At 39.7% G+C, this 20717-nt stretch overlaps 2 protein-coding genes across 7 annotated transcripts in view; one reads left to right on the top strand and one right to left on the bottom strand.

Moving 5' to 3' along the window:
- Positions 1 to 774: 774 nt before the first annotated feature.
- On the top strand, positions 775 to 2117 carry LOC128735186 (uncharacterized). The gene is made up of 4 exons (XM_053829681.1): positions 775 to 1264; positions 1328 to 1558; positions 1622 to 1876; positions 1936 to 2117. Exons 1-4 carry the CDS (start codon positions 775 to 777, stop codon positions 2115 to 2117), a joined length of 1158 nt encoding a protein of 385 aa, XP_053685656.1.
- Positions 2118 to 2224: 107 nt separating this feature from the next.
- LOC128734921 (ral guanine nucleotide dissociation stimulator-like 1) overlaps positions 2225 to 20717 on the bottom strand; it is a 204234-nt gene continuing 185741 nt past the window's right edge. For all 6 annotated transcript variants that reach the window (XM_053829324.1, XM_053829327.1, XM_053829326.1 and 3 more), the window contains exons 4-8: positions 10639 to 10918; positions 10446 to 10572; positions 10018 to 10381; positions 9252 to 9955; positions 2225 to 3462 (exon numbers count right to left, since the gene is read on the bottom strand). In XM_053829324.1, the coding sequence (XP_053685299.1) occupies positions 2883 to 3462; positions 9252 to 9955; positions 10018 to 10381; positions 10446 to 10572; positions 10639 to 10918 (2055 nt within the window). In that variant the 3' untranslated portion in view covers positions 2225 to 2882. The remainder of the gene's footprint in view (positions 3463 to 9251; positions 9956 to 10017; positions 10382 to 10445; positions 10573 to 10638; positions 10919 to 20717) is intronic.

Genomic DNA, 20717 nt, shown 5'->3' with positions numbered 1-20717 from the left:
ATACGATTTTAAGGTCAATTCAAGTCTAATTTCAAGTGTAATTTCAATTCGTAGTCCAGCTGAGGTCCAACATCAGTTTGCAATTTCAAAACCTATCTCTCTAATTTGATTCCAATTGGGCCTGCGATCTCAAGTCCAATTTCAAGTGCGATTTATTGGCCCCATTCAAGTCCCGTTTCTAGTCTAATATAAATTTAGCATCACCTCTGATTTCAAGTCCAATTTTAGTTCAATTTAATGTCCCAATTTAAGCCCAATTTCAGTCTAATTTAATGCAACTTTCAACTCCAATTTTAAGTCCAATTTAAAGTCTAATTTGAAGTGCAATTTCATATCCATCTGGGACCCCACCTTCTGTGTATGTCTGGACGCGCAAGTAGTCCTTCACCAAAAATTCGCAAATTTCTTCTAGGTCTGCGTTTCCCAAATGGGGGTTCGCCAAAAATTTAATTAGCTACAGAATAGTATAGAGAATTCTGCCAGGGGGTTCGCGAACCGAAAACCCAGGGTGTAAAATGCCAATATTCAGTTGGGTACATTTTTCTAATTGTTACACCGAAATTAAATATGTTTTCAGGTAAAGTTGTTTTTCTGTAAATGGAATTGTAGGTTCAGATTAATTGGAAAATCAATATTGTCCACGTACCTTACAATGGACAGTTATCTTCTGACTGGAAACTCAAACAAATATGCACTGATAAAAACAATCACTAAGGCAATACATTCTTGCTTACCGGGTAGTATTCCGTGACACTTCAATCAGCGACCATAAGCATGAAACCTTTCCTCAGTCAAGCACTTCTGATTGCAGCGAGTTGTACGATACTTATTTCACCTTCAACTGGTAAATCCCCGCGGTTGGTTGTTTACTTCCATTCAAAAGTACCCCTAATTTCAGCTCAATCATCCTCCTGCCTTCAGTGTACGTCGGAGTCACCGGGATGCGACGAAGGTACCCTTCCGGTGGCGACATGCCCGCAGCAGGATGATAGCTGCTTCTCGCGTACCATCACCAGCGGCTTCGAACTGCAACGAGGTTGTGTGAGCTCCCTCGCTGAGGCCGACCAGCAACGCTGTCGGGATGCTACGGACAGTAGTTGTATCCTCTGTTCCGGGGATGGATGCAACCGGGAACGCTGGCACAAGTGCCATCAGTGTTCCCGAACGACCAACAATAGATGTTACGCAGCACCCCGTAGGGTGCTGTTCTGTCGTCACTATCGTGACGGGAATGGTTGCTTCGCAAAACTTGTCGGCGATAATTGTAGGGTGTTCACTTAACTTAGTTCATTTAAAGTTCGTTACAAGAATGGTTGTCTTTTTGTAGTAATTCGAGGTTGTCAATCGGACCCGGAAGAGGCACAGAATCCTTGTGCGAAGAATAAGTACTGTGTGTCGTGTACCGGTGAGGCTTGCAACGATCAGTCATTCGATGACTTGAAGGCCGTTACTCGGTGCATTCAGTGCAAAGAGGGTGAGTTTCGATGCGTCGCTGGTAATCCAGCCAATTCCGAATGTGACGAGCGGGAAGATAGATGTTACATCAAGATGTGGAAAGGTGAGATCCATTGCATATTTTAAAGGTGGTTAATTGAAATTTAGGTGATAACTTGTTCGTTAGAGGGTGAACTGGACCGTGGCTGTGTGAAGAAACTTTCCGAAGAAGAACAAATTCGTTGCAACGATGAGTCGGACAGGAGCTGTTACAGCTCTTCTGGGAAGCAGTGTAACACTCACCGATGGTTGAAATGCTTCCACTGCAGTCCGGGAGAGAATCCACCGTGCGAAGAGGAACAAACCAACACAACGCTGTCGTCCTATTGTGCCAATTTCCAGCTGAATGACGCATGTTATGCCAAAATGGACAACTTTAAAGGTTAGATTAGATTAAATCAATCCGTTTGAACGGTCAATGAATTGAATTTTCATTTCCAGTTACTCGTGGTTGCGTTTCAGATCTTGGATCGTACGCCGATCCTTGCGAGGGCAATCCGAAATGCTTAAAGTGCTCCTCGGATGGATGCAACTCCATGTCGGAGGCCTACATTAAAGATGCACCGAATCAAAAACGTTTGCTTAAAAACGCATCGCAGTGGTTGTGGAAAAACGATTATTGATCGTATAGCCGAAGAACCTGAAAGAGAAATCTTGATAAAATTAAGGAAGTTCACCACTATGACACGCGTCTGTGCAATAAGTTTTCCTAACTATTGTTACCGCTAATATATTTCGCGTTACTTTCGATTATTTTCAATAAACCAACTACTATTAGCGACATTATTTTGTCATTAACAGCTCCATGACGCTTGTCCCTTTCGATTATCACTATATTACTAGTTATCGTTATACGACTGCAGTAGTTTTTTTTTTTAATTTTCAATTCCAGTTTGAGATTATTCCTGATAAGTGAAAAGCTCTATTTTTTTCTTTTCTGTCAGTACCATGTGTTACGATTGTGCTCTACATAAAACTTTCTAAACTAGCACAGTTGCCTTAATTCCCAACCAGCCTGCTAAACAGTCCATTTTGTTATTTTTTTATCAGTTACTGTGTGAATATGATTCTCTAAAACTTATTACGTTTAACGCGGCTAAAATATGATTTGCTGCTGTGTATATACTCGACTCGGTCGGATTGGTTTCGAGTCACTCACTAGACACTAAATTTTACAGGTTTGGGCTAACACTAATCAGCTCGTCGTTAAATATAACGCTACTATCAGTAATATCAGTGTAAGTTTGTCACTTCCTTCCTTCATTAGAGATTCCTTAGATTCACAATTTTTTTTATGGGAAAACTCCTTGGTTCAAATAAATATATTTACATCATCAAGTCTTCCTCACCACCACCGTTCAACAACAATTGTCAGTTTGTGTTCACTTTTATCGCCCACTATCGGCGTCCTTTTTTGGCCTCAAAATAAAGTTCAAATTGTACGCCGTGTTGACGGCATAGTACACGTTGGCGTTATTCGGTAACAGTAGCTCCTTATCCGGAAGCACCTGCGCCAGCGTATACTTATCCGGATCGCCCTCCAACCCCAGCTTGAGCATCGCGTTCCGAATAACCTGCGGCGTGCGCTCGTTATTCCCGAGCATAATACTTTTGTACAGGACAATCCCATCCAACTCGACGTGTTCCGTTTCGTAGGTAACTTTTATGATGTAGAAATCGGGTGAGCTTTTCTTCAGTGGCGAGTCATCCTTCAGCTGCCCGTTGATGATCGGAGCTTCCAAACTGGTACCGTTGTGACTCTTGGAAGCCGAACTGGCGGCACTGTTATGGGCCCGGTTCGATTGTGGTGTTCGCATAACACCACCGCTACCGTTCAGTTGATTCGACTTTTGACTGCTCGAGGTGGTCGATTCCATCGAGAGTGACGATACGCTGCTTGCCGCCGACAAGATCGAAGCGTTTGGCGGAGTCACGTCCCTGTCCAGTGAGTTGTTGCGTGAGCTGTAGCTGCAAGGGAGCGGAGTAAAAATACGAAATTTAGTACATTTTTTCGATTAACCAACAATAGGAAGTGAATTGATGGCACTGAAGTAATTTTTTATGCAAACTAGTAAATAATGTGAGTAAATTCAATTGTCATGATTTCCGAAATTTAATTTACAACAACCCTTCTGTGGGAACTCAAATAAGAAATGCTTTATTTAATATTCACTTAAAACGAGCCTCACGATACTTTATCATGCCTGACGCAGCAGCGTTCACTCTTTTAGACAAAATTAGGTTTTTGTTAATTTCAGAATTAGAAAATATTTAATGTTAAGCTTACTCAGTCAAATAACGACATTATTTACCATTAAACAATTTAACCAATTGCTCAAGCGATGGAACAAAACAACTCATTTTAATTTACATCATCGGGTACCGGTCTTTCGTTGCATAGAGCGAACCATCTGTTCCCAGAAACCGCCCAAATGTGCGGTGCGCCGGGAAAGTTTAAATATCACATTATTTCAAAACTGGTTACTTCTTAGTCACATGCATTCTCCAGTTGATTTAGTTCTTCAACTTTGGTTCATTCGTCTCTTCGACAGGGTTCACTTGAGCTGACCGTGTTCCTTTAGGCTCTGGTGCATAACCTCAGGACTGGACCGGTGAAACAAGCGTCTTTACTATCCATATCCAAAGATCAACGCTTTTCCCGCACTACGTGAGAACATCTTCCACAAAATGGTTAAAATGGTTCCAGCGATACCACTTTCGAAAGAAACATTATTGAGCGGTACGTCACGAACTCTTTAATGAATGTGCTTAGGCAGTCTACTTAACCATGGATGTCATGCTCTTTGTACTCCAATGGTAATGTACCAGGAGAGCACCGTAAATGCAAAAGATAGAATAACACGTAATCTAGCAAATACTATACAACTAAAAAACATTTGGCTGGTCGTGATTATTTAGTCCAATCTGCGCAAGACCTTGGAAAACCGACCAGAGAACAACTTGAATCGGGACTTCGAAACTCGAAAGGGAAGTGAATGGTGAAAGTGCTGAGAAAAAGTAAGTTCGAGCGAAAATAGGAAGCAACCTTTCAAGATTGTAGCGAATTCAGAACACTTGAAGAAGAAGATGTTGTAAGCAGAAGCACATTCGACGAGTGAAGAATAAGGTAAAGGAAAACAGCACAGCTGCGAGCAAATCTTCCGATCAGTGGTTGCGGAGGACAAGCGTGAAGCATACGAGGTGTTTTTGGGGGCTGAACCTGTACCAGAAGGTGTAGTGCTGCGTAACGGTTTCTGCACTCAGGGTCAATCTCCCATATGACCAGCAACCAAAGCCGTAACGTGACATTGTGATACTCTTGGCGAAGACCCGATTTATTATTTTTGATAAGATTTTAAACCACCAACCAGATTCTGACCCTGCACTAAATTCTGGTCTACATTTTTTAACAGATTTTGCAATTAATTTTGAAACAGATCTGGAATAGACACATTCCAGCGTTACGGGACACCATCCCTACTATACAAGTCAGTTCCTATCAGTTCATCAAATCCCAAGCATTCAAGTGGAAGATAAGGTACACTATCAACTACTTCACAAGGTATTTGCCAAAAAATTGGTGAAACAGGAGGGTATCCACACAGTAAAAATGGGTGCTAATTGTGTCCCGTAACGCTGGAATGTGTCAATAGATTCTGGACCACTATGGGCCAAAATCAGATTTTGGACCTGGACCAAATTTTAAATTTGGACCACATTTTTCATCAGATTTTGAACTAAATTTTGGACCAGGTTCTGGAACTGGACCAGGTTATCAACCAGATTTTGGACCACGTTTTTGATCAGATTTTTTGCGCCTCAATTTTGCGATCAGTTTTGAAGCCATAAACTATCATCAATTTTGTCCCAAATTTTGTTACAAATTTTAGAACAAATTTGAACTAGATTCTGGACCAGACTTTGGACTACATTTTGGAATAGATTCCATATTTTGAACTAGATTCTGGACCTGAACCAAATATTGAACCTGCATCAGATTGTAAGCCAGATTTTGGATTACATTTTAGACCACATTTTTGATCCGGTTTTGGATCGAAAGTGGGACTATTTTGTGAACCACATTCTGGACCAAGACCAGACTTTGGGCCTGGACTAGATTCTGGACCACATTTTTTATCAGATTTTGGTCCAGATTATAAATCGTATTTTGTATCACCGTTTTGATCACAGCTGGAACCTGGAGCAGATTTTGGGCCACATTTTTAATCATCGTGACAAATCGTCATCAACAAATCGTGACATTATTTTTATCAGATTTTGCTCCTGATTTTGTAACAGATTTAAACTAGATTGCGAGCCATGTTTTGGACCACGTTTTTTTTCAGATTTTGAACCCAGATTTTAGACCTAGTTCCAGAGCCGTAACGCTTCATTTTGGCGGCCCTGCCCACGTAACAATTTGGGTTTTATTGCACTCTTATTATGGCATTTAAGACCAAAATTGGTCATGAAAGCTGCAATAAGAGTACAATAAAACTCATATTGTTGCTTGGGTGGCGAAGGCCTGACTAAGCGCCCGCTTGTTTCTAAATCAGTGTTTCTTGGAAGTTTATTATATTTATCAAACAGACTGCATACATGATTCGTACAATTCCATATTTCCAATACTTCACTACACTCAAGAGTGTCTTACTGAGGTTTATGCCTTTTTCGGCACCTCCTAAAGCTAGCGCCCTGGCCGGGGGCCAGTCTGGCCAACTGCACGCTATGGCCGATCAAAACATAGACGTCGGCATATCATTCAATTATTTTGGAGCCTTGGTGTTTAGCTACTTCTCCGTATTGGCCAAAAAATTATTAGAGTAAATGCTCCGTTTGAGCTCAGCCCGAAAATTTTCTGTTGCTTGCAGTTGAAGGCTGTCGGGAGAGCTGGTGATCGTCGGTGCAACGTTCAATTTCAGACGGTTCATCTCTCCAAGTGATTTCTTGTCTTGATGGGCCAAGACCAGGTCCGACCGGTCTCTGAGCGATTGCCATATTGGCCAAGTACCCTATATTGGCCAAGTACTTCTTCACCATTTAGCCGGTGGCTCCTCACAGTCCAACGCGCGGAACGATGAGACCACCCTGCTCTCTGTCTTCAACTTCAGCTTCTGCTGTACGTTACGGTCTCGCAGCACTGTCAGGCGGCCGAAACCAGACTTTCGTTAACGTTTTCGCCTTTCTCGCGAAAGAGGATGTTGTAAATGCCAGATTGGCTCTATTCAGCGGATACGATGAGGTTCACCATGTCTAACTTGTTCGCTCCAGAGTGGAGTTGGTAGTACGAACAAAGCATCGAGAGTAGTTTTTTGACTGTATTCGCTATTGCAGCTGCATGCAAATCAACTGATAACGTGGCATGACAAATAGCCTGCGTGATTGCTAATGCTTTACTAAAATTCAGGCCCTTTTTGGTGCCCCCAAGAGATAGTGCCCTTGATGGGGGCCAGTCTATCCAACCGCACGCTACGGCACTGACCGCGAACAGTCAGACATCGTTATCATAACAAGAAGCTCAGGAATTAGATTATTAAGGGAATTATACGAGAAAACATGAAATCGTATAGTTCTAAGTTCCGAGTGTAATATAGCGGGTAGCTGGTGGAGCAGAGAATATATTAAGGTGGTTAACCTCCAACCAAATTAACAGGTTATGACTATGAGCCCAGGAAACTCTAGGGAGGACGACTTTTCCCTACAGAAATAGGATGACTACGCTGCAGCAGAAAACTGTTGATGGTTAGCCAAGCTTTAGTTAGTCAGGCTACACAGACGACACGGCTGTGGGCAGCAGCGGCTAGTGGAGGACGCAATTTAGCTACGAACTGGAATACGTGTTTCTCGGGAAAGCCAGTCGTGCAGTGTGATAAACCTATAGAGGGATTCAGCAAAGACACAGAATGACCAAATCTTGCACAATTCATGTAATTTAAACAAACGTCATGTCACTCAAAACCGGCGGAGCAAGTAAAGGAGCGATACATCAAGAAAAAGTGCGATAAAGGAGCGCTGCAGCTCAGCTATTGGCGTACGGAGATCATAGCGGCTAATATTTTTAACATACTACTGAGGAAAAGAAAGTTCAAAAACAAATTTCTTTGCTGAACGTCTTAGTAGAATATGAACATTAAAGAACAGATTAAAATGTACAATTTATGGTATACTAACAGATGTATATTTCGCCTATGATTTTCTTTCCTTAAAATTCAAGCGGCCTTACGGTCTATTGAGCCCGCCCAGTTAGTTCTGGGGTACGATGCTGGTCTAACAAGCCAGTCGTCGTATGTTCGAATCTCGATTGGGCGGTGCCCTTATACAAGTTAATCGGATCGTTGCACTAGCCCCGTAATTTACCTGTACTTTAATAGCCCGCTGCGAAGTCTGTCGATAAAGAAGGGTCAAGTTCTTAAGGACGTTTAAACCCATGGCTTTGCTTTTACGGTCTATTGCGTCTGAATGACTCTCCCATGGATCGTTGAAGCTGCTACAGATTAGAAAGAAATCCGGCATGCAGATTGCGTACAAACAGAAAGGTCGCAACAACGCTTATTTAGACTGAGGTGAGATGCCACAAGCCAAGGGCGCGGGCAAAAAAAAGGTTGGGAACCGTTGATTGAGTAGATCACTTGATTTTACTACTATAAGTGCCATTAAGTTGCTTCGTTGCAAGGTAGTTGGCCGGAGAGAGAAGGTGATATCCCGACAACATTAGCGATCCTGCCAATTTGAACTGTTTTTGAAGACAAAATTTTTATTTTGCGATTGCTACGCTAATGAAGGTGATTTGTTTGGTGTGCTATGCAGGAAGGAAGCAAAAATGTCATTGTTTTAGTTCAATTTGTTTATAGGTCAAATTCTCCGGTTGCTTCAGCTGACCTGCAGGCTTGAACCTGGAGTTGTGAGGTTATCAAAGGGCGATTACTTATATTTTAGGTTAATATGGTCTTCTGCGTTATCGAACTGTCGTTACTGGGCACCTACAGCTCAGAAAACTTAATTGTCAGATTGGTGAGAGTAAACATAATTGAACCGGTAGGAAGCCAAGACCAAAAATTAAAAAGGTTGGGCCGGGAAAATCACAAGGACAACGGTGACTAATTTTGAATCGGAAAAAGCCCAAGGCTTACACTTATTAAGATTGAACAGGAATTTATCCAAAGATAACACGTATTAACGTTGAGTTGAAAAAAGTCTAAGACAAACGTATATTAAGCTGAAGTCAGGGTAAACCACAAGGCCTACATTGATTAAAGTTGAGTGAGGGAAAGGGCCAGGCCAACACTTTTAGAGGTTGAGTCGGGTGAGCAGGTCCAAGGTGAGCAATTATCAAGGTTGAGCAGGGAAAACCCAGGAGAACATGGTTTCAAATGGAGGAAAATCAATTCCAAAACGAGAACTGCAACAACTGCATCAATTCTAAATAATGCAAATATAATCTCTTGCAGTTGTATTGTAAATAAAAATCCATCGATCCTTCGCTTGGCGTCTAAAATGACGAGGGTAAGGCAGACGTTCAACTCTACTAGAGCCATTTTTGAACTATGTCTTTCTACCACTTACTCTGTAAAATAGTGAGTATAATTGTATTTAGACTGATAACATGTAATGATTTCGAGAAGTAATTTGAAACATATTGCGCAAATATTCGTGAAAATATCATTTAAATTCCACAATGAGTATAAAAATCGACTCCAGTGTATATAATTATTTGAAAAAACGATCGAACAATTATTTTATCACTCCCCAAAACTCACCTCTGATTGGACGCACTGTTGATATCGCAGTAGAACTGGGAACCGGCCCCACTACTGCTGTTGGACGCAATCGAGTCGCTCTTTTTGTGCCCCTGGTGGCTCGGTCGTTTCGTCATTTCCGGCATCGGTTCCAGCTGGCAGCTGAGCGTGTGCGCTTCCCGCTCATCGAGCACCAACAGCGAGGCAAACCATCGATCGAACAGCGGATCCTCCGGCAGATGGTACGTATTGGCAGCACCCTGCAGCAGCTTGATCTGAGCCAGCACCTCGAATTCCTTTCGTCGCTTGTCGAAATTGATCAACCCATCCTGTAGGGTGTCCGGAATGGCAGCGTGAATCATCGTCAGATCGGTTAGGAACGTTCCCAGATAGGGAATGGTTCCATGGCTGATCAGGGTGTTCTGTTTTTGAAACACCTTCTGCAGATGTCGATCATTTTCACCCACCGTATCGGCGAATTTGGCAGTACCCTCACGCATCAGCACCTCCCGCTGAGCCCAGGCGTTGTTATCCTCCGAGAATATGCGAGCCAACTCGGTGTACAGTTCAAGTTTTTCCCGGGGCAGTACGGCCCAGGTTTTCGACAGACGGTAGACTGCGTTCGATTGAAGTCCGGATATGATCGCCTTCAAGGAGGAAAAGTTTTTCAGTAGTCGCAGCTCTTGGGCGATGTCTATCCAAGTTGATATCAGAAGAGCACGTTCCTAAAATGAGGAAAACAATAGTTAGCACTCGTAAATTGAGTTAAGGATTCAGTCATTCATACTTGGGGCTTAAGCCGCGGTTCGATCAGCACGCTGGATATCACTCGGAAGGAAACCGCGTTGAACTGGGTAACGGTAGCCAGCACCGAGCCGCACTCGTGTTTGTCTCTGTTTGACCAGATCGCACCGAGACACTGGTGCGGTATCAACCGCTTGAACAGTTCCATGTCCATTCGGGTCAGCTGTTCGGCGAAATGTTTCACCGGAATATTGGGAAATCGATACGAGTTCAACAGATGCGACGGTGGCCCCCGAAAAGCCGGGGTAAGACACAGCCCGCCGAACTGATCGGTCATGTCGTGGTAATCGCTGGCCCATGGCAACGGCGGTGGTATCCTACTGTACTTATCTAACCTATTTGTATACCTTAAAATTAAATGGATAAAAAATTAATGGAATTCTACCACACCCGGTGAGTTCCTGTTTGTACCTATGTAAAGCTTTTACGTGAATTTCCGAATTTGGCAGTCGTTTCGAAGTGAACGCCAAAAGCCTTTGCAAATTTTCCGTGTCCCAGTCCTCGGGGAATCCATCCAGCCAAACGTGCAGAACGGAGACTGTAAAAAAACAATTAGATGTCATAGCATCAATAAAACAGTGTCTACAGCAATTTTCCAACAAACCTAGAGTTTTCTTGTGCTGATCGATGAGCGACTCCGACGGCAGCAGGGTCGTCGCCGGATCCGAGTGGAGCTTCTCGTAGCGATTCAGCAGCAGCTCCAGCACCTTCTCCGGCTGGGAGAACGTCCGATAGGTGGTAAGGAACACATTTACGAAGGTACTCTCCAGCTCTCCGTCGTCCGTCGTCAGGGCGTCAACCAACCGTGACAGGGTGGCCGCCTTCACGAACCGAACCCGCACCGTTTCCCACTCCAGGTGGGATATTTCGTCATCGGAATCTTGCTGTAATTGGAAAACAGAACAAAATAATAGCGAATTTAGTTTAGCCTTCAAACACGCTGCGTTTTCTGTCATTCAACGACTTGATTGTTATGCAATTTTATTGCATAACAACGACTGTAATGATAGTTTTACGTTGTAGTTCATGAATCGAAAGAAGCCGATTTAGACACGCAGTGACCGGAGGCAAAATGCCTCCTCAACCCCGAGCTTATGTGGCCATTTCCAATGTATGACTATTATTTGGCTATATACTGACCACATCGAAGTTTCTCACGCGCTTCCCTGAATTCAATAGGTAACCAACAATAGCTATTACAGTTGCCGTTCAGCTCGATGCCTTTTTATTTCCAACAAACAAAAACAAAAGATCAGCCCCATTTCCCACAAATAATTATTGCTCCGAGACAAATATTCGACTATCGGTCGCCGGTTCCGGTGCGATCTAATTTGATTTTAATTTCATTATTTTCAGTTTGAAGTTAGGCAGTACAGAGACTGCGAACCGGAATAATGAATGGCCAATTTCGAACGCAAACGACCGGCGAAGAGCACTGAACCGATCAATTATAATCGACGATTAGTGTGCACAGTTAGTTATTGATTACGTACGAGTACGGGCAGATGCATGCTACTAATGAGTCGGTGACCCGATTCAATCAAGCGGTTTGATCCATTATTTCGCTTGTGCGATGGTGAACCCACGAAAGCGTGCTTTTCGTTATTTTCCGCCAGAATTTCGAACAATTCCTTTTAAGTTTAATTGAAAAACTGATCAAGCATGCAGAGTTCAACTTTTGGACACGACAGTCATTTCAAAATTAAAAGTAACCTTAGTTATACCATATTATCATAGTAAAGATGATTTTCTAATCATCTAATCATAATTCTCAGGAAGCGAATTGAGTTTGAATATTTTGATGATGCAAACCGTCATTAGAATGTACTAAAACTCAAACCGCTATTTGAAATTTAGAAAGCAAATTTAAAATGCCAGCATCATTTAAGCTATAACGAAACAAACGTTCTCGAGAGAAGTAAAACACTGAAAGAAAAATAAATACTTTATAATTTAGAATGAGGTATAAAATTTCAGCTTGTAAAAAATAGTACTATACTAAGCACAAGAAAATCTGCTAACAATGTTAGAAAATAATATTCTTCGATGTATGGCTTTAAAATTATGAATTTTTAACGCATTACACCAAAATTTATAATAATGCGATTTTTTTGTTGATTATAGGTCTACATTTACGTTTCCGGTTTGTGGATTGTCATAAATAGGAAGTTTTGTTATTAATTCAACCTTGCTTTCAAGTTGTATTATTTTAGTTTATATTCATTTTATTCTATTTGAGTTGATGTGATTTTATTTTATTTTCACTTTGCTTTGCCTTTACATTTGTTTTATGCCTTTGCCTTTACCTTCGCTTTTTGTTTTTTGCTTTTTACTTTTTGCTTTTCGTTTTTTGCTTTTTGCTTTTTGCTTTTTGCTTTCTGCTTTCTGCTTTCTGCTTTCTGCTTTCTGCTTTCTGCTTTCTGCTTTCTGCTTTCTGCTTTCTGCTTTCTGCTTTCTGCTTTCTGCTTTCTGCTTTCTGCTTTCTGCTTTCTGCTTTCTGCTTTCTGCTTTCTGCTTTCTGCTTTCTGCTTTCTGCTTTCTGCTTTCTGCTTTCTGCTTTCTGCTTTCTGCTTTCTGCTTTCTGCTTTCTGCTTTCTGCTTTCTGCTTTCTGCTTTCTGCTTTCTGCTTTCTGCTTTCTGCTTTCTGCTTTCTGCTTTCTGCTTTCTGCTTTCTGCTTTCTGCTTTCTGCTTTCTGCTTTCTGCTTTCTGCTTTCTGCTTTCTGCTTTCTGCTTTCTGCTTTCTGCTTTCTGCTTTCTGCTTTTGCTTTTGCTTTTGCTTTTGCTTTTGCTTTTGCTTTTGCTTTTACTTTTGCTTTTGCTTTTGCTTTTGCTTTTGCTTTTGCTCTTGCTTTTGCTCTTGCTCTTGCTCTTGCTCTTGCTCTTGCTCTTGCTCTTGCTCTTGCTCTTGCTCTTGCTCTTGCTCTTGCTCTTGCTCTTGCTCTTGCTCTTGCTCTTGCTCTTGCTCTTGCTCTTGCTTTTCATTCCCTTCGAATACCTTTAATTTTCTTTCGACTTTCTTCCTTCCACTTTGATGTCCTTGTTTTCCTTTCCTTTCCTTTCTATTCCTTTCCTTTCGATTTCCTCTCTTTCTCTTCGATTTCTTCCCTTTCTCTTCGATTTCCACTTTTCCTCTTCAATTTTCTTCCTTTCTTTTCCTTTACTTTCAGTCCCTTCCCTGCTCATTTCATTTCCTCTGCATTCCTTTCTTTTCCTTACCTTTCTTTGCCGATCCTTTCCTTTCCACTCCTTTCCTTTTGATTTGCTGTTCTCTCTCATCTCATTTGAACTCCTATCCTTTTTTTTCCTTTGGATTTCCCTCGTTTCCCTTCGATTTCCTTCTTTTCTTTCAGCGTTCCTTTCCTTTCCTTCGGTTTTCTTTCGATTTCTTTTTCTTTCAATTTCGTTTCCTCTGCTTTGGTTTCCTCTGCTTTGGTTTCCTCGGCTTTGCTTTCCTTTCTTTACGTTTCCTTTCTTTTCCTTTCCTTTCTTTTCCTTTCTTTTCCTTTCTTTTCTTTCCTTTCCATTTGTTTTTTCTATTACTTTCCTTTCATTTCCCTTTCGTCTTATGGTTTGAATTGGTTTTCCTTAAGTTTCGATTTTCTTTCCTTCTTTCCTTTAGACTTGGATCGGATTTGGATTGGATTTGGATTGGATTTGGATTGAATTTTGATAAAATTTGGACTGGTTTGGATTGAATTTTTATTAGATTTGGATTATGGATTGGATTATATTTGAATTAAATTTGGATTGTATTTGGATTGGATTTGGATTTTTATTGAAATTTAATTCGATTTGAACTGAAATTAGATTATATTTCGATTGGATTTGGATTGGATTGGAATAGAATTTTAGTTAGATTTGGAATGGATTTGGATTGGTTTTGAATTAAATTTGGATGGTATTTCGATTGGATTTGCATTGGATTTGGATTGGATTTTAAATGAACTTGGATTGGATTTAAATTCGATTTGGATTTGATTTTATCTGGATTTGGATTGGAATTTAATTGGATTTGGATTGCATTTGGATTGTATTTCGATTGGATTTGGATTGGAGCTTAGTTGGATCTGGATTGGATTTGGATCGAATTTTTATTAGATTTGAATTGGATTTGGATTGGATTTGAAGTAAATTAAAATTTAATTGGATTTGGATTGGATTTAGATTGGATTTGGATTGGATTTGGTTTGGATTTGGATTGGATTTGGATTGGATTTTAAATGAACTTGGATTGGATTTAAATTCGATTTGGATTTGATTTTATCTGGATTTGGATTGGAATTTAATTGGATTTGGATTGCATTTGGATTGTATTTCGATTGGATTTGGATTGGAGCTTAGTTGGATCTGGATTGGATTTGGATCGAATTTTTATTAGATTTGAATTGGATTTGGATTGGATTTGAAGTAAATTAAAATTTAATTGGATTTGGATTGGATTTGGTTTGGATTTGGATTGGATTTGGATTGGATTTGGATTGGATTTGGATTGGATTTGGATTGGATTTGGATTGGATTTGGATTGGATTTGGATTGGATTTGGATTGGATTTAGATTGGATTTGGATTGGATTTGGATTGGATTTGGATTGGATTTGGATTGGATTTGGATTGGATTTGGATTGGATTTGGATTGGATTTGGATTGGATTTGGATTGGATTTGGATTGGATTTGGATTGGATTTGGATTGGATTTGGATTGGATTTGGATTGGATTTGGATTGGATTTGGATTGGATTTGGATTGGATTTGGATTGGATTTGGATTGGATTTGGATTGGATTTGGATTGGATTTGGATTGGATTTGGATTGGATTTGGATTGGATTTGGATTGGATTTGGATTGGATTTGGATTGGATTTGGATTGGATTTGGATTGGATTTGGATTGGATTTGGATTGGATTTGGATTGGATTTGGATTGGATTTGGATTGGATTTGGATTGGATTTGGATTGGATTTGGATTGGATTTGGATTGGATTTGGATTGGATTTGGATTGGATTTGGATTGGATTTGGATTGGATTTGGATTGGATTTGGATTGGATTTGGATTGGATTTGGATTGGATTTGGATTGGATTTGGATTGGATTTGGATTGGATTTGGATTGGATTTGGATTGGATTTGGATTGGATTTGGATTCGATTTGGATTGGATTTGGATTGGATTTGGATTGGATTTGGATTGGATTTGGATTGGATTTGGATTAGATTTGGATTGGATTTTGATTGGATTTGGATTGGATTTGGATTGGATTTGGATTGGATTTGGATTGGATTTGGATTGGATTTGGATTGGATTTGGATTGGATTTGGATTGGATTTGGGTTGGATTTGCATTGGATTTGGATTGGATTTTAAATGAACTTGGATTGGATTTAAATTCGATTTGGATTTGATTTTATCTGGATTTGGATTGGAATTTAATTGGATTTGGATTGCATTTGGATTGTATTTCGATTGGATTTGGATTGGAGCTTAGTTGGATCTGGATTGGATTTGGATCGAATTTTTATTAGATTTGAATTGGATTTAGATTGGATTTGAAGTAAATTAAAATTTAATTGGATTTGGATTGGATTTAGATTGGATTTGGATTGGATTTGGTTTGGATTTGGATTGGATTTGGATTGGATTTGGATTGGATTTGGATTGGATTTGGATTGGATTTAGATTGGATTTGGATTGGATTTGGATTGGATTTGGATTGGATTTGGATTGGATTTGGATTGGATTTGGATTGGATTTGGATTGGATTTGGATTGGATTTGGATTGGATTTGGATTGGATTTGGATTGGATTTGGATTGGATTTGGATTGGATTTGGATTGGATTTGGATTGGATTTGGATTGGATTTGGATTGGATTTGGATTGGATTTGGATTGGATTTGGATTGGATTTGGATTGGATTTGGATTGGATTTGGATTGGATTTGGATTGGATTTGGATTGGATTTGGATTGGATTTGGATTGGATTTGGATTGGATTTGGATTGGATTTGGATTGGATTTGGATTGGATTTGGATTGGATTTGGATTGGATTTGGATTGGATTTGGATTGGATTTGGATTGGATTTGGATTGGATTTGGATTGGATTTGGATTGGATTTGGATTGGATTTGGATTGGATTTGGATTGGATTTGGATTGGATTTGGATTGGATTTGGATTAGATTTGGATTGGATTTTGATTGGATTTGGATTGGATTTGGATTGGATTTGGATTGGATTTGGATTGGATTTGGATTGGATTTGGATTGGATTTGGATTGGATTTGGATTGGATTTGGATTGGATTTGGATTGGATTTGGATTGGATTTGGATTGGATTTGGATTGGATTTGGATTGGATTTGGATTGGATTTGGATTGGATGTGGATTGGATTTGGATTGGCTTTTGATTGGATTTGGATTGGATTTGGATTGGATTTGGATTGGATTTGGATTGGATTTGGATTGGATTTGAATTGGATTTGGATTGGATTTGGATTGGATTGGATTTGGATTTGATTTGGATTGGATTTGGATTGAATTTAGATTGGATTTCACGTAGTCAGGTAGACACGTAGTCTGGCACACTGAAGTGAAGCATATCTCACACAAATTTGTGTGAAAATGGGGCAAGTACCCGAAATTTTGACAATCGTTGGCATATCACAAGTTTTTTTCAGAATATTTTTTTAAGAACAAAAAAAGATTCGTTTTTTCCAAACTGGCCGACAAACCCGAAAAACCTTCTAGAAAAATTACCACGATCTCGACTGAACCAATTGGCGTATTTGAAAAGGACTTAGTATTAAGTAACGCCCTAAAAATATAAAAATAAAAATATTTTCTTAAAACACTGAGCTCTCGGTTATCGTTCTCTAAAACACGACGGTAACGAACTTTTCCGATTTGCTGTCTGTTGTCTAATAACTGCAAGTTTTAATACCGAAAAATGCAAACAATCTTTCATGTAGTGGAAAGAATTTTGTTTATTTTCATCGAAATAAGTTGTAAATTTAATAAAATATTACACTCGTTATATATTTTTTTGTCGAATTCAACTCAATAATTAAGATTTGTTTGCTTCCTCAAGTGAATACAATTCATTTCAATTAATGACCGTTAATTACAATTATCGTAAAATTGTTTGCTGAGTTAATTTAAAAAAAGTTCCCTATAATTTCCAGTTGTCCTCCTGTGGCTTCCTGTTGTTCTATTTAATGTCACCTGTGCTTGCATTTGCAGTATTATCCTTAGCACTGTTCTCAGTCGATCCACCTCCGGCTCGTTTATTACCCAGATTAAGACTTTTCAGTGTTGCCAGAGCCCGCGGGGAAGTAATTTTTGCCATCCATGTACTGCTGCCGGACGGCACACTCTTCGGTGAAACAGTTTCAACTGCATTATCGCGGGAACTACCTGCCATTTCCTGAGCTGCAGGTAATGGCTTCCCTTGTTTATAGAGCTTTTCCGCTTCCTTAAGTTTCCCCTGCCCACGCAAACACTTGGCCAAATAGGATTTCACATGCGCAAGTTTTTCATTATCCGTCTTGAGCGCGGATTTATATATCTGCCACGCCCGCTTGTAGCAGGACGCTGCCTCCGAATATTTGCACTGGTTTTGGCATATTAAGCCCAAATTTAGCAACTGTTTGGCTATGTCCGGATGGTTTTCATCTAATAACAATCGTTTACGGACTTCCAAAGCCCGTCTGCTGAAATGTTCCGCCTGTGCAAACTGGGAAAGCGTTCCATGCAAAGCGGCTAGGTTATTTAACGTAGATATGACAGCGGAATGTGTCTTTCCAAGGGTATTCTCGCGAATGACTAGTGCCCCGTGCAGTAGATCAGAAGCCTCTTGGTACTTACGATGGTCTTTATAAACGAGCGCCAAAATGTTCAGCAAAGTAGCAACGAACGGATGATTGTGCCCTAACGTAGTTTTTGCCTTTTCTAGAGTTTTTCGGCACAACGGAACCACGACTTTGTAATTGCGTTTTGAAAGGTACCAAAAAAGTAGATTGTGGATGGTTTGGAACTCTTTCGAAACGTCGTAATTAGAGTCATTGGTATTTGGTTTTGGCTGGTGGGGAGTTTGCTTTGAAGACAAAATTTTCTTTTTCTTCTCTCTTCCCAAATGCTTACATTCATTCCCATTCGGAGGCTTTCTTCCGTTGTCAGGCTTTGAGGTGGATTCCAATAATTTCTTTCGCTCCTGGACCTGTGTGAAGGCAGCCTCTACCTTATCCAGCCGTGTTTGGGAGTCGGCTATATTTTCGCGTAGCCACGCACCTTCCTGAGTGAGTCGTTGAATCTGCAAGTGCAGCGTTTCTTTCTCAGCTTCCATACTTTGAAAACCCAACGAAATCGAAAGCAATAGTTCCGCTTGTTGTAGACCCTGTTTGGTTCGGGTTAGATCGTTTAGGAATATTTCCTTCCTTTCCGGATTACTACCGATACTATTGGCCAATGTATGTTGCTCAAAATGTAACGGCTCTAGGTTTTGCTGGACTGCCCGTATGCTTTTAGTAAGTTTGTTTCTTTGTGCCATGTTGAAGCTACTGTTGAAGCTATTGTTGCCCTCCGCTGCTTGCAGCTTTGTCACACTGGTACTGAGATAATAATGTCTCTAGAGAAGTAGGAAATTGTGTCACTTTACTACCATCAACGCACGAAGCTTAATTGTTTTCAAAAAAATCATTTAAACTAAAGCCGTGCGGGCGAAAGCTCAACTCCGACAGATCAGTGCACATCTACTAACTGAGGCAGGTTTGAGCTTTTAAGCTGAACAACTTGAAAGACTGCTTCTACACTAAAGCCAATTATTGTAATAAATTATTCTGTTTTATATTGTTTTAATAAGTAATATTTTATCATAATGCTTAATTTTGTCTGCTTAATTTTACTCAGTGTTATTTTATTTTATTCTATTTTACTTCATTTTATTTTATAGGTGTACTTTGGGTCATGAAAAAACAACGAGATTTTTTATATACATACTATTTATTTTTATATTTTTCTTGGCTTGATTTTTAGTTGGGATTGGATTAAGATTAGATCCATAATTTGGCTTGGATTTGGATCGAATTTGGATTGGATTTGATTTGAATACCGGCCCGTTAGGTTAAAAATTCCAAACTTTCGGATGCAATTAGATTCAAAAGCAAAGTTGAAATTGCACTACGAATTAGACTTGGATCTGGCTGGACTACAAATTTGGGCTATAATTTGGGCTTGAAGCTTTATTTCAAATTGAACTCAAGGATTCGAATGAACGCCTGGCGTTTAAATAATCCTAATAAACCAATAACAACAACAACAACAAATTAAACTTAGAGGGACCTAAATTTGGAGTAATTTGCACTGGAAACATTACTTGGAATTAGAATCGAATTAGACTTGAAATGGAATAAGAGTTGATATGTTCGAAACTACACTCAAAATCGAAATTAAAACTGAACGTAAATCGGATTTAAATTTAGGCTTGGAACTAGATTTAAAATTAGATTTAAAATTAGACATGGAACAGTAAATCAATAGAAAATGAACTTGTAATCAGTTTAAATTTGACTTGAAATTGGAATTAAATTAGACTTGAAATTGGGCTTAAAAGCGGACATGAAAACTAACCACTGGATACATGATTAGACTAAATTTCGAAATGGACATTTCCACAAAAGGTGGCAACTTTTGTGCAGTTTTTTCTTAAATATACCGTGTTTTTGCTCTCACTTTTCTTTTCCCTTCCGGTTTCTGTTTTCTACACGCTTTCTGTTTCATTGGATTTGGATTAGATGGAGAATGGGTTTGGATTGGATTTGGATTTGATTTGGATTGGATTTGGATTTGATTTGGATTGGATTTGGATTGGATTTGGATTGGATTTGGATTGGATTTGGATTGGATTTGGATTGGATTTGGATTGGATTTGGATTGGATTTGGATTGGATTTGGATTGGATTTGGATTGGATTTGGATTGGATTTGGATTGGATTTGGATTGGATTTGGATTGGATTTGGATTGGATTTGGATTGGATTTGGATTGGATTTGGATTGGATTTGGATTGGATTTGGATTGGATTTGGATTGGATTTGGATTGGATTTGGATTGGATTTGGATTGGATTTGGATTGGATTTGGATTGGATTTGGATTGGATTTGGATTGGATTTGGATTGGATTTGGATTGGATTTGGATTGGATTTGGATTGGATTTGGATTGGATTTAGATTGGATTTGGATTGGATTTGGATTGGATTTGGATTGGATTTGGATTGGATTTGGATTGGATTTGGATTGGATTTGGATTGGATTTGGCTTGGATTTGGATTGGATTTGGATTGGATTTGGATTGGATTTGGATTGGATTTGGATTGGATTTGGATTGGATTTGGATTGGATTTGGATTGGATTTGGATTGGATTTGGATTGGATTTGGATTGGATTTGGATTGGATTTGGATTGGATTTGGATTGGATTTGGATTGGATTTGGATTGGATTTGGATTGGATTTGGATTGGATTTGGATTGGATTTGGATTGGATTTGGCTTGGATTTGGATTGGATTTGGATTGGATTTGGATTGGATTTGGATTGGATTTGGATTGGATTTGGATTGGATTTGGATTTAATTTGAATTTGATTTGGATTGGATTTGAGCTTGACAATGGACAATGTATTAGACTTGAATTTGGACAT

The sequence above is a fragment of the Sabethes cyaneus genome, chromosome 2, assembly GCF_943734655.1.
Source record: "Sabethes cyaneus chromosome 2, idSabCyanKW18_F2, whole genome shotgun sequence".
Taxonomy (NCBI): Eukaryota; Metazoa; Arthropoda; class Insecta; order Diptera; family Culicidae; genus Sabethes; species Sabethes cyaneus.
Note: the sequence above shows the minus strand (reverse complement) of the source record. Positions and strands in the feature narration are given on the sequence as shown.